Consider the following 14691-nt stretch of genomic DNA (forward strand, 5'->3'; position numbering starts at 1 on the left):
TTATTTATTACAAATGTATTTTTTTCTCAATTTTAGTCGCAGCAAACTTGATTACTCTATTTATTCTGACATTTGCGTTGTATGACATTCGCTGTATTAACTGCTAATGCGTTTTGTCCTTGGTATTCGTTGTTGAATTTCTCGCAACTTCTTCAGTATTTTTCGTGCTGTGTTCTGTGAAGTAGTGAAAAATCAAGATTCTTTCTTTTTTATTTCTTATTTGAGTGATAATTCAATTAAAAAGAAAACAAGTGCACGACCGAATAGATAAATAATTGTGCTTGGACGTACGTTTATTACATCTAAACGGTAGAAGTGTAGTGCGTTTAGATAAAACGACAGAAATTTTCGCAGTGAAAATTTTTGAGTGCACAAAATTCACACGCACACATATAAAAAGCGTACACGCAGATCCACTTACACCCGCGCGGAGGAGTGGCAGTAGCAGCGATATACAGCGCAGACACGACACAACACACGCGCGACCCATGCACGACGCACCGGAGTATAAACACAGCAGCAGCAGTAGCAGTCGTGAGCAGCACCATCAGCTAGGAAGAGCACCATTACCCAACGCAGCAGGCACTGCAGGAGCAAGGATAACGCCAACTACATCGACGCATATATCAAGCGCAGTTAGCAAAACAAGCACTTCTTCAATGGAGTCGATTGGCCATAGAATACACAGACTGGAGAAACGCCTCGAGGAGGAGAATAATTCACACAATCACTTGATGTTTGTTACAGACCCTCCTAGTGGCTCTACAACGCGCGTTGGCGACAGAGATGTCCACATGTCGTTACCAATCGGCAAGACAAAACGCCCCAACTTGGGTTGTAAGTATTTTAGGCAACAAAAACAAATTTCCAACATTTATGTTTGAAATAAGACAAAAGATAGTGTTGATAAGTGGTGGCAAAGTACCACTGCGAGTTGTATGCTTTTAAATGCAGTGAAGCTTGCTAATGCACAAAAGTCGCAACTTAGCACGTTCAACGTTACGTTTTTTTTTCATCATTCATTCATTTGCGACGAGTCGTACACAAAAGGAGGTTGCTGACATTAGGCGCCAGCCGTACAATGGTGCGAAGTTTTTGTTACTGCGCGAGCTTCAAATGCTGCAGTAATGCAGGTTCTTAACCACCCTTGCAGGCATCACCACCCACATACACGTACAACAGGAAAACGTGTATACTGCTCTTGTGGTCGCTTTTCGAGATCTCACCAGCTTTTCATCCACCCTCTACACATTGCCTTACGATGTATGCGTGTGCACATAAAGAAAAGCTACTACCACAGCAACAATAACAACAAGCGCCTTAACTTGAGTTGTTCTCACACCCGTGCGTTGGCGCCTGGCACTGGCTTTTGTCATTTGTCGCTGGCGTACAGACGTTAGCAGTGTGCAGCAGCAGCAGCGCACGCTATAGCTAATCCTGGCAGTGCTTTTGAGTACTCTTAAGAGTGCCTAAAGTCAGACCAGGCATTTCCACATGCATAGCCTTTGTCGCCGTAGCTTTGCACTACTGTGGTACACAAGCACTTTTTATACAATACATTTAATGTTTTGTTTTACTGTTGTTGTCGCTGCTTTCGTCATTGACGTCGCATTGTTTCGCATTGGATATCTCTGATATGTACGCGCATATACCTACATACATACATTGTATATGCACTGTCATCGTTTATCGTGGCTATCGTCTGCGTTTTCCTAAAAAATTGTCGCCATCCAATTTGTTATTGGCATTTTTCTATTTTAATGTGGAATTTTTTACTATTTATTTTTTGTTTGTTTCAGCTACTGTCGCAGACAGAGACAGAGGTTTATTGGTCGATACGTTTTGATACACTTTATTTTATTTTTCATATCCCCCCCCCTTCAATGAGACGTCGTTACTATTCTGCTGTCATCGCCGTGTTCATAAGCATGTGGCGTCAAACATATGTATGTGTGTGTATGAATTGTTGTTGCTTATGGTTGGATATTTTGGTATTTCCGGACGAGCAGTACAGAGGCATATTTTCGTTGCTGCTGTTTGTTCGTTTGTGTGCGTCCGTATTAATACCTTTTTAACTGCATACGCTGTAAAGGTATCTACTGCGTAGACGTCGACGTCGTTGTTATGAATTTGTTGTTTTTCGTAATCTTCTACATTAATGCAAGTTTATGCTGCGCTGCCAGCGTTGACGCTGACGTTGGCGTTGCTATCGTCTAACGTTGATTTTGCTCATGACGTTTACGACCAAATTGTTTTTGTTGCCTGCGTTTGAATGTCGCCAACTTTGTTGTAAATTTTTTTGTTTGTAAATTCTGCTTGCTTGCAAATAATATTTTATGCTATGGATTGGCGCAGCTGTTTTACAATTTGTTGTTGTTACTTGTGGGTTGTGTTTGCTTGTGGGCAACCTGTGTACGGTTGGTGGGTGTTAGAGATGTGTAAATTACAGAGTATGTTGGTGAGGAGATGTTGTATAGCGTTATCTATTGTGAATTAACAGCATTGTTGATATAAATAATGTAATGCTCTCAGTTGTTGTTGACGAGCTTGTGGGTGGTTGGTGGGTAGTTGGGCGTTGCAGCCAATCAATTTTTTGGCAACAATGCTTAATCAAAACGGAAGTACATTCCTTACCAGCTGCAATGCGACAATATTGCAGAAGGGCGCAGAGGGAATGTTTATTTTTGATTTATTGATTTCTTTTATTTATGCTTGCTGCTTTTCTTTCGACCTCCTTCGAATGCGTCAATTTAGAACTATCGAATTTCACAATGACCGTATTTTTGCCACTGTATAATTGACCAATAATATACAAACAAAAAATACACTTTAATTTCGGCTGCACCCACGATAACTTGGGTTTGAGCGGACAATTTGTATTGCTTTAGTGCTCCAATCTGAAAAATTTGTTCGGTCAATAATCCATGCCAAATTTCGTGAAGATATCTTGTTAAACAAAAAAGTTTTCCATAAAAGAACTTGATTTTGGTTGCGAAAAATAACCAGCTTCTTGGCGAAAAAAGGACGTCTGCAAAATTTCAGATAGATATCTCAAAAACTGAAGGACTCAGCTTGTCACGATGATCATTTATATACATATATGGTATATTTTATGGAGTCAGAATTACCAAATGATTAATAAGTATTTGAAATAAATGTTATATGCACCTTGGCTTACCAGATTTCAGTACATTTTCGTTCCATAAATCCGATTGTCTGGTGAAATAATTTACTTTCCTTTAAGACAACACTATCTTCTGTCGATATACATAAATGATTTTACAATATTTTAAAAGCAACAACATAAATTATTATTTTATCTTTTCAGTGGTAATGCCCAATACAAATCGTAATGGCCCACAAACAGAAATGCACAAGAAACTTAAAAGAATACGACAACAATCCGGTATACTAACTATAAATGGACAAAAATATACTAGTAGAATGTCCGATTTGGAGCACTTGAGTGATTTGGGTAATGGCACTAGTGGGAATGTGGTGAAAATGCGACACAAACCTACGGGCACGATTTTAGCCGTAAAACAAATGCGTAGCACTGGCAATGATGAAGAGAATAATCGTATACTCATGGATCTCGATGTTATACTAAATTCACATGACTGCCCATATATAGTGCATTGTTTAGGTTATTTTGTAAATATACCGGATGTGTGGATATGCATGGAACTGATGTCAATGTGTTTTGATAAGCTGTTAAGGCGTTCCAAACAGCCAGTGCCGGAGAATATACTTGGGAAGGTTACTGTAGCGGTAAGTACGTCAAAAAATAACGATTAATACTGACCACTATACTATCGAGGAAAAAAAAAATTTTTTTTTTGATACCGACCACTATGCTATCGAGGAAAAAAGCATGATTTTTGATACTGATCACTATGTTATCGAAGAAAAATTAGAAAAAAAAAAACTTTTATAATGCATTGCTAACTAAAACCCACAAATTATGCCGACAAACACTGCTTGGCTTTATTATGTTTATTAAATACATTCTGTTTTTAGACGGTGCACGCTCTTTCTTATTTAAAAAAGAACCACAATGTCATACATCGAGACGTGAAACCTTCAAACATCCTCATCGACGAACAGGGCAATATTAAATTGTGCGATTTCGGCATTAGCGGGCGACTGGTGGATTCAAAAGCGAATACACGCTCTGCCGGATGCGCTGCTTACATGGCGGTAAATGTTATTCTCACACAAACATTGTACTTAATAATAAAAATAATGTAACAAATGCTTTTAGCCTGAACGCATCGATCCGAAAAAGCCGAAATATGATATACGTGCCGATGTTTGGTCGTTGGGCATAACGCTAGTGGAACTCGCAACCGGTCGTTCGCCTTACGAAGGCTGCAATATAGACTTTGAGGTGCTGACTAAAATTTTGGATCACGAACCACCCAGTTTGCCATACGGCGATGGTTGCGACTTCAGCCAAGAATTTCGCGATTTTGTCGATAAATGGTGCGTGTCACATAAATTATTATTAAGCATATTAAAGTAAACTTTTTATTAAACGCATTGCAGTCTGACAAAAAATGTACATCAGCGGCCCAGATACCAAGAACTCTTGCAGCAACCATTTTTTCGTTACTACGACGCGGCTGATGTGAATGTGATTCAATGGTTTAAGACTGTTGTCGAATCTGCCGACATAGAGATGCATAGGTATGTGCAAAAATTAAAACACAAACTAATTTAGTTGCCGGTAATTACTTTTAGTACCACAATTCACACGCTATTGTTCTGCCGCGTGCTAGTGCCATATCTTCACTGCATTTTTAGTACACTATATAGTTTCTTTTTTGATTTCAAAATTCATTTCCTCTCAAACTATGCCTATTTGCGAGGTAGGATTGTGTGTTGCTTGTGAGTGTGTTATCGAAATTTTACAACGTTTTTTTTTTATTTGCGTAAAAACTTAATTTTTAATACAGTATAAGTGCTTGATACTTCTACAGCGTCATTTATATATTTTTTTTAAATATAAATTTGTGTTGAATTTATTCATAAACATTTTTCTAATATTCGGCTTTCAAAGCAGCTACTAAAAATAATTTTGGTGCACTTAATCGCCAATAATTTTGCTTAATGCTTTTTTAAATATATTTTTAAAAGAAATTGAATTTTAAAGCATTAAAAAATTTGTTCTCCTTTAAAGTAGTTTCAAAAAGATAAGACAAGATTTGATAAATCCACAGCTTGTTTAACGTTAAGTTGCGTTTTTTTTTTTTTTCAAATATGGTTATAGCGCATGTTTAATTTAAATTTCAAGTTTGACTCTAATTATCTTAGTTACTTTGTTAACACCTTAACATTTAATTCTTAAACTTTCTTAACTCTTTAAAACTTTCCATATCGTATTTTACGTTAAGCCTGCATTAAAATTTTTTTTATATTTGCTACTCGTAACTACAATTTTGGCAGAGTTCTAAATTGTTACGCCTTTGTTGTCATGATTTAGCTTTATCACATACGCTAACGCATACTTTTTCAAAGTCCTACTTACGCTGCTAACATTTCAACATGATTAAACACTATTAAAATGCCATTATAAAAAAAAAATAATGCAACGAAATAATATTGAAATACGAATTACTTTTGCTCCCAGCATAATTTTTTGCGTTTTATTATTTAATTTGTTTTTTCTTTCTTTTTTATTGAAATTTTTTGTAGGTTACCTAATTCCTAATCTTTTACCCCCTCAAAAATAATAAAACAAACAATAAAACATACTCTCCCAATTCAGTAAGTATACTTTTTTGTTTCATTACTTTATTTATTGTTGTTGTGTTCATATCATTGCTGCATTTGAAAAGGCTTTGAATTTTGGTTGTTGGTTCATTGAAATAAAACAAAAACTTTAATATCACTTGGCATTATTCATTTGTTTTTGTTTTTTGCATTTTTTAAGTTGATTTATACATACTTAACGGTGTTTGGACGTTTCATATTTGCTTTTTTTTTAAATTGCGCGGTATGTAGCCGATTGTCGAAAAAAGTAAGTTTGTTTATATTTTTTTTTCTTAATTTTTAGTTTGGCATTTCCCTAAGCTCATAATGCAAATGGTAAAAGTTTTATTAAAATAGAACCGCTAAATTAAAGCATCATTCTCATTATAAATCATCTGTAAACAAATGCTAACGCACTTTTTAGACAAGTTGCTTCCAGCACAAAGTATTTAAGTTGAGAAAGTTGTAGACACTGTAGACAAGTTGCTTCCAGCACAAAGTATTTAAGTTGAGAAAGCTGTAGACACTGTAGAGATTTGAATATGCACAGTTGAGCAAAATAGGTCACTGGTGTTGGGTTTGCAATAGGTGGGAATATTACCGCTATACTATCGAGGCAAAACTCCGAAAAACGGGTTGAAGGCAGCACGTGTCATCCCAAATAAATTTGTTACTTCGATTTTAAGCGTACTAACCGCTTAACTAACGAGGAATTATGTTTCTTCAGAGACCAGCAAATTTAGAGATCTGAGATCGCTGCAAACTTTGTTAGAAAAAGAAAAATTAAAAGTAGATGCTGTCAGTTTACGCTGGCAATATTGTTGCTACAGCTTTTGCAAAGAGTCGTTAAAGCTTGAGCAAAGTCCTGAAATGTTTCACAACGCAAATATCTTATGTATATACATTTATTTATGCCATAGGTATTGAGAAAAGTAGTCAAATCAATATTACGATCGCAATTTGTCAGCCGTGCATACTTGTCCAAAGCTCGGTAAGGCCAACATTACGTTCAAAAATGTGCAGATGTTGGTAAGAAGGCGTGCGAAAACGGTCGTTTGTTCTCCTGGCGGCAGACAGCTTTCAAAATTGATCGCACACTGAGTTGCTGCACTGCATTTGTCAGTCAAATCGTCTGATGCAGCTATGATTTGCTGTACAAGTTCGGAGCTCTCTACTTAGCGATCTAACCACTCAGCTATATTGATAAAAATCGTAGTGCTTTGCGATTTCAAACATACATTTATAGTTTCAGGCACATACAAATAAGTCCCTGGCAGATCAAATTTTGTTATAGAACTCCCACAACCAGCGCCATACCTTCCTCTACAATAGTTTCTAGGCACATATTCCATTTCACACTTGTACCATTACTCACCATAAATGTTTATATTATAAAATTATTATTGTTTTGTTGCATCATTTGGTCGACAATAATTTTCCATTTTTAGTAATACGCGTCATGATTTTTACAGAACTCACATGCCAATTACTACAACAACCACAGCTACACTCAGAGGAGATGTAACAGCAGTATCAAATAGTAAACATAACAAAATTGCAACTGCAAACATTTTGCCAACAGCAACAACAACAATAGCAACAACGACAATAATTCCAAAAATGCCAGCAGCAAGCACCACAAACGCCACACACATACCCAGCTATCAGAATTCCTATCACAGCGCCACCACAGCCACAGCCATACACGCCATACACGCCACACAGCCACAAACGCTTGCCGCACGCTACAAAAAAGACGATTACCTGCCACATTATCAACCACAATATCCACACGCGCAAACGCAGTTGTCACATCATCATCAACCATCACAACTACCTCAGCCGATTGCAAGCTATTACAACAACACCATCGCCAACAATCATTTACAGGGCGAGCGTGGTGGAGGCGGTGGCGTCAGCGGCATCACTGGCAGCGGCGTTGGTGGTGCTGGTCTAAGCAGTGGCGTCGGCGTTGGCGTTGGCGGCGGCAATGGTTATGGCAGCGGCGGCTCGGGCAGCAATAGCGCTAATAGCAGCAGTCCACAATCGCCGCCCAGCAGCAGCTACAAGGATGCAACGCACAAGGACGACACCACACATATTGTCAGCGAGATGAGCAAATTGTACCGCAAATCGCCGTTTCTGCAGCGCAAATATAGCAATGGTTCAGGTTTGAAATACACCAGCGCGATTGGCGGCGCCGAGAGTCCCAAAAAGGAATCCATGTTCAGCAGTATAGGTGGGTGATGCGCGTTTTTGATATATGCGCTTATACTAAATGTTGCTACTTACAGGTCAATCGATTATACGCAACCTCACCACTTCGCCGTTTAGCCAAAAAAAACATCATACACCGCAACCGCATCAAGTGGATCCACTTTGGCGCATGCCAAATGTGCAGGAGATGGGTGGCAATGCGTTTGATGTGTATGACAGTCCGGCTTTGCCGAAGACAGTGGCGCTGGGTTCGCCAGCAATGACGCGAAAGCGTTTTCAGGGTGGCGCCGCTTCACCAACACTGCCCATAGTCACAGCGCTGGAACCGGCGTTGAAGGAGCAACAACCATCGCTGATACCAGTTAATCGCAGTGAGTTGAATACGCAGCAGCGCGTGCCCGGCAATCACAGTCCAATAGGTGGGTGAACTTAGCCGATAAATCTGCCCATATTTTTTTACTAATATTTGCTGTTTCCAGTACTGCAACGCTTCTACCATCAGCAGAACCAGCTGCGCGAGAAAGAGTTGGAAAAGCGCAAGGAACAGCTGCAACAAAAAAACCAATCCACAAATCCCTTTCTCGCCGGCAATTATCTCTCAACAACTGCTGCCGCATCCGCGTCCAATACGCCATTGCATTACAGCAACAGCAGCGCTGGCAATCAGCATCACTACCAACTGCCACAGCAGCAGCAGCAACGCTATCCGCAACAACAGTCACACCACCAGCACATGCCGCTAACCAGCGCTGCCTCCTCATCACATTCAACTTCTAGTCAATCATCCACACAATCCTCCTCTTCACAAATAGCACTGAGCGATTTACACGAACATCAACAACGCTCGCCACCCACTTGCGCACCACCGCCACCGCCGCAAACGTCGGCAGCCGCAATCAGCAACGCCTTTGGCACGAGTCCCAGTCAGCTGCAATACCAACCGTTGCCGCAGCACTATTTACCGTTGAACGAGAGCGCAGTACGCAGTTCGCGCTCGCCACCTACTTCGCCGGAGCAGTTGTCTTCCGATGGCGGCGTGAGCGGCAGTGGGAGCGGTGGCGGTGGTGGCAGCGGCATGGCAAGCAAGTTGAGCAAATTGTATGCGCGTCGGCAGTGGCAAACGACAACGGCGTCGACGATAACCACGCATACAGGCGTGGAGGGTGTGAGTGGTAGTGTTGGAGGCGGTGTTGGCTTAGCAGGCAAGGAGTACAGGGACGAGCACGGTAAGTGGTTAGACCGTTGTGCCTTTAGTTTGTTAAATTTGCTAACTGTTGCTTGGCGTTTGCACTTTTTTTGCACAACAGCACAGTTTGTTTTTATGTGTCATATGTTCTATTCTTGGGCTCCCAAAAGTATGCTACTAATATTTCATAAATATTCTTAACATATTTTTAGGCGCTTAAGCGTACTTTAACTTATTTGAATATCGAAAAGTTGATTTTTAATCCAAATAAAATATAAATAAAAGCTTATTCAAGAAAAAATTTAAGATTTAAAAAAAAAAACTTTTTAAAACAAAAAATGGTAAATAAAAAATTAATAAAAAGAAGCACAAAAATTTGTAGAATAAAAAAAATTTTATTTTTTAAGATAAAATTTAATTTAATTTAAAAATTTAAATAGCAAAAAAAAAATTTTTAAATAGAAAAAAAATTTAAAATCGAAAAAACATTAAATTAAAAATTTAATAGTGAAACTTTGTCAAACAAAAAATTTAAAAAAAATTGAAAAATAAAAAAATTGTAAAAAAAAAATAAAAAAGGAGGCACAAAAATGTTGTTAAATAAAAAAAATTTAATTGTGAACTAAAAAATTTAATTTTTTTTTGTAAATAAATTTCGAATTCAAGTATTTCGCCGTTATTTTTACGAAATTTTACCTACTATTGTTCGTATTTACATTTTCGGTCTCATGTGTATGTATTTCACCACATAAATTTACTGTTTTGTACTCTTTTCATTCCTTTTCAATGCTTTGCTTGGGCTGTTAACCATAAACGCTTGCTTGTTTAATAATTTAAATTACGCACATTGAATAAAATTCAATCAACTCACCACATTTTATATGCATTCAAAACTCACACTCTCATACCGTTTCTTTTACAACTTTTTATATGCTTGCTATCTCTCACTTTTATAAAATTCAACTCACTCACGTTTTCACTAACTCAACTTCACCATCATGCCCACTTCTATTATTGCGCTGTACAACTACAACACACCATACCACTCCATACCTCAACTTCACGCACTTGTCTTCATTGTCATATTCACCACAACACACCACAGGCTGGTTTAACACACTTGCCGGCGCCATGAAGCGTCAATTTGCCTCTTATGTTAAATTACAATTGCATTCTGCAGGCTCGCCTTCCACCAGTGGCGCAGCCAATCAGCATGAGAGCATCGGCTACGAGAGTGGACTGCCACCGAGCGCACAGCCAGCCAAACCAACACTTGCCTACTATCGTACGCTCTCCGCGGGCAGTAGTAGTAATACGAGCAACAGCACTTCGCCGACTGAGGCGCAACCTAAAACAGCACAAACGGCGAGCAGTGACTTCTACGATGGAACCAGCGGCTTTTTGCGTCGCTATGCCGCGGCAGGCGCCAGCGGCATGACCAGCGGTACTTCGAATACGCATCTGCTAACCGGCTTGGATCGGCGACATCGCAGCCCAGATCCACCGCCGCGCTATAATCGCGGCCAATCGCCACTGTTGCTGCGCAAGCAGCTGCTGGAGTTGAGCGGCCAGCCGCCAGGCGGTTCACCGCTGCTCAATAGACGGTGAGTAGCGCAAATTTTGACAGTTAGTTATTTTATTAATTTTTTCTTTTTACACACACAGCTATGTAAACGCTTCACCGCCTTTGCCGCCACCGCGTCGTGGCTCTGAGAGCGTGCCGGGCTCGCCGCAACATTTTCGCACGCGCATTCATTATACACCCGAACCACAGCGGCGCATATATCGCACGATCGACCAATGAGTAGCGCTGCAAATAATGCTCATGTGATATTGGTATGGTTTTGAGGAGAATGCAAGCGATACAGACGGCGGCAGTGTTGGCGGTGGTGTTGGCAGCAACAGCGCTGGCGGGAGTAGCGTGCGCGCAAGCACGCAGGACGACACGGCTTTGTTGGCGGCGCCCACTACAACGCGTCGCTTGCCCACGCGCCTCGCTGTCGGCAACAGTGGCGACGCGCTGCATACGCAGTTGGCGGGCGGTGCGCCACCGATCACCACCAGTCCGACAGTGGATCGCATGACTGCATCGGATGTGGCCGATGTGTTGGCGCGGGAACGTGATTTTTGGCGCATGCGGCGCGACGAGTAGCGGCGCGTGTCTTGTGTTGATGTTTGTGATGTTTGGAACGTTGATTTGCTACTTAATTTAAAAGAAATTTTCGTTGTGCGCATGTCAGTTGTAATTTTGTGATTTTGTTGTTAGGCTTAAAGTGAAAATAGCTGTATTTCGTACACTACGTGGTAAACAATGTATAAATGTGTATGCGTAACTAGTGTGTGTTCACAAAGAAACGTTAATTGCTTAAGTCTGGCAATGCCAAAAGTGAGCGGCAAGCAAAAATATAAAATGGAGCATAGGAAATGGCAATAAATAAGTTAGAATTTATGCCAATTAATATTAAAAAATGTGCATGCGAAAATATGAAAAACTTTTTTTGTTGTTTGATTATAAGTTTTTTTGTGCAAAAATTGCATGAAAATTATGCAAAAATTGTTTTCAGTAATAACAAAAACCAGTTCAAAGTCTTTAAAAATAAGAGCCAAAAGTTTTGGGTACATTCAGTTAAACAAATACCTAAAAAGGCAATACTACTAAAGCTTACGCATGCCTTTTGCATTTTTCTTCAACAATTTCAATATAATTTGCGCAATTTTCATATAAATTTTGCTTTATGTAACTGATATAATGAACATTACAAATTGTAAAATTGAAAATAAACCAAATCTGCTTTGTAAAGTTTTTTAGACCTTCATAACTAACTGGTATAAAACTAGTATAAAACTGGTATAATGTATTTTTCGCATTAACTTAAATATTTACATACATTTCAAAAGTTTCGACATAATAACGTGTTTAACTCGTTTAAAACGTGCATAATTAAACTGGTATAAAGTTGTTTTCAATACAATTTTGTATAATTATATTATAACTAGCTTGGAAATGTCTTAAAACATATTCTAAGCAATTTTATTGAACTGTTATATAACTGGTATACCATTTTGCTTGCTACGCTGACTTTTGCAACTTTTCCCAACTTATTCTCATATATATCTTAAACAAAGTCCTAAAATATGCAGTAGCACTGCAAAATAACACCACAATAACTTACAAAAATTGTGCAACACACAAAGTACGCATGCAAACACATATGTACATTAAGTATATATTTATGTATTGGAACGGTTTCGCTTGTTGTTAAGCTAAGGCACACATAGCATTAAAAGCATATTTATAAAGACTAAAATCTAGTATAAGTACATATTAAATTATAATTACATGAAATAGGACGAAATTATTTCAAATATTGTGACAAAAGGCAAGGCGTGCTCACGATGGTCCAACTAAAATAATAATAATAATAATGCTTGACAATTTGTATAATAGTTTTAAGCGCAAACATAGCGTTCCTTACCCATAGCAAATTTATTACCGTTGTAACAAGTATGTATATGAAATAGCTGCTTTAAAAGATTTTTATAACTAGTGTGAAACTGTTATGCAAAAGAAGAAAGAAATTTCAAAAAATTTATGTTTGTAAATTTGCTGTGCAAAAATTGGTCATACACATACATACATATGGAAATCAACTGACTGTAGTAAAGTTAAAAAAAAAACTAGTCTAAAATAATTAATATTTGAGCAAAGTTGGGGAAAACGCCATTTTTTACCGTTTCGAGGAAAAAACTATGTAGAAATGCATACAAAATTAACAGAGCGTAAACATTTCTGCAGGAGAGTAAAAACTCTTTCAAGAGAGTGCTTCATGTTTGTTTTATTATTTGACGAAATCCTCAAAAATCTTGTAAGTGCTGTAAATAAGATATTTCTAAGTAAAAAATAGCGCAGAAAAAATTTAGTTCCTTAAAAAGTCACAGACAGAATTATGAAGACGAAAAATTTTTTATAAAAAGTTGAAAAAATTAAATTCTAGAATTGGTATAAATGCATAACTTAATATGTTTTCGCAAGACCAACAATTCAAAACACTACACAAATTTACCCGTAGCAACAACTACAACTCGGCTTTTTTCGTGCACATAAAATAAGTAGAAACCGTTATTTTTTTTGACTGACTTAAACAATTTTGTTGTAATGTATTTGGTAGGTCTAGTCTTTAAACTAGTTTGTAAGCTAAATGACAACCAACAAACGTGTAAAATAAATGTTAAGCTATAACTGTATAAATTTAAATGATACATACATAGGCGCGTGTGCAACGAAGTGCTGAAGCTAGCAAAGTTATAAAATATTTTACGATAAATTAAATTGTAAAAAATTAGTGGAGATTTTCAATAATGCCAATCGACTGTAAATTCTGAAAATGACAATCCAGAAGTTAGCGAGAAATAGAATTACACGAACAACTTTGATGTTTTTGTTTTTGTAGCGCTACTTGAAGTCGCATACCTACATTTAATATAATATGTTCGAAATATTTTATACTTTTTTTTATCGTGTCCACACTTTCATAATGCTTTAGTTTTACTTTTACTGATTTACTAACAAACAAAAGAAATTGCTCACTGCACCTAAAACATTACGAAAATCACGCGAAATAAAAAAGAATTGTTGAAAAAAGAATACTTTTGTATAAAAAGATTGGAATTGTAAAGCATAAAATATTTCATTAACTACATAAATATACAATAACTACATACATACGCATATACTTTGAAAAATAGAGCGACTTTTGCTAACTTTGCGAAAAATTAAGTCTCGAAAATATAAATAAAAAACTGGTATAAAATCTGGCATAATAAGTTTCACTAAAAAAGTGCTTCCCATAAAGGAAATGTTTGAATTGACCTAAAATAAATTGATTAATGTATAGAAAATTAGTTTTTGAAACTGGCATAAACCTTTGCACGCAGTATATGTGTATAAAACTCTGTTACGTAAAGCAAATATGCGTTATTTCGTAAAATAGGTTATGCAAGCCTGCAAAAGTCGTTTATAAAACTGGTATAAAAGTGTATAAAAAGTTTTTTTTTGCTAAATATTTAAACTGTACTGTGAAATTACTGGATAGAAGTAATCATTTTTTTAATAAGGAAAAAGCTTTGCTATTGTGGCATAAAGTAAAATTATAAAATAGTTTTTTTTATAATTATTATTTATTAAATTCAGTTTTTAAGAACATATGTAATTAAAAATGTCATGTTTCCAAAAGTCGTTTTTAGAACTGGTCTAAAAATTAAAAGTAATTTATTTTCGCAAATATTTTTAATAAGTAATGAAATTTTTTTATTTATGTATAAAATTTGATTTTAATATACCGAAAACTTCTTTCCGATCTTTATGTTGTGTTTTTGGCATAATTCATATTAAATTTTCTGTTATATTTTTTGCTATAATTTTTCTTCTTTCAACTTATACTTTTTGAAATAAAAATTCATTTATTTTCACTTTTTGGCATAGAAACATTTAAGAAATTTTACATTATTTTTATATATTATTTGCTACATTTTTC

General features: G+C 37.1%; 1 protein-coding gene across 1 annotated transcript; it reads left to right on the forward strand.

The window, feature by feature from the left end:
- Nucleotides 1-92: 92 nt before the first annotated feature.
- LOC106619528 (dual specificity mitogen-activated protein kinase kinase hemipterous) lies at nt 93-13586 on the forward strand. Its single transcript, XM_014237662.3, has 10 exons — nt 93-837; nt 3329-3771; nt 4021-4200; nt 4265-4485; nt 4549-4689; nt 7227-7993; nt 8049-8390; nt 8451-9197; nt 10263-10761; nt 10823-13586. The coding sequence occupies exons 1-10, from the start codon at nt 489-491 to the stop codon at nt 10959-10961; spliced, it is 3828 nt and encodes a 1275-aa protein (XP_014093137.2). The 5' UTR covers nt 93-488; the 3' UTR covers nt 10962-13586.
- Nucleotides 13587-14691: the final 1105 nt, after the last annotated feature.

This window comes from Bactrocera oleae, chromosome 5 (genome assembly GCF_042242935.1).
Source record: "Bactrocera oleae isolate idBacOlea1 chromosome 5, idBacOlea1, whole genome shotgun sequence".
In the NCBI taxonomy this organism is placed as follows: Eukaryota; Metazoa; Arthropoda; class Insecta; order Diptera; family Tephritidae; genus Bactrocera; species Bactrocera oleae.

Excerpts from the sequence above, each read along its gene's own strand:
- LOC106619528 (XM_014237662.3), top strand. The coding sequence starts at position 489 with ATGCACGACGCACCGGAGTATAAACACAGCAGCAGCAGTAGCAGTCGT. Across the intron at positions 4,201-4,264 it reads GATGCGCTGCTTACATGGCG|CCTGAACGCATCGATCCGAA; the intron begins GTAAATGTTATT and ends AAATGCTTTTAG. Across the intron at positions 9,198-10,262 it reads GGAGTACAGGGACGAGCACG|GCTGGTTTAACACACTTGCC; the intron begins GTAAGTGGTTAG and ends AACACACCACAG.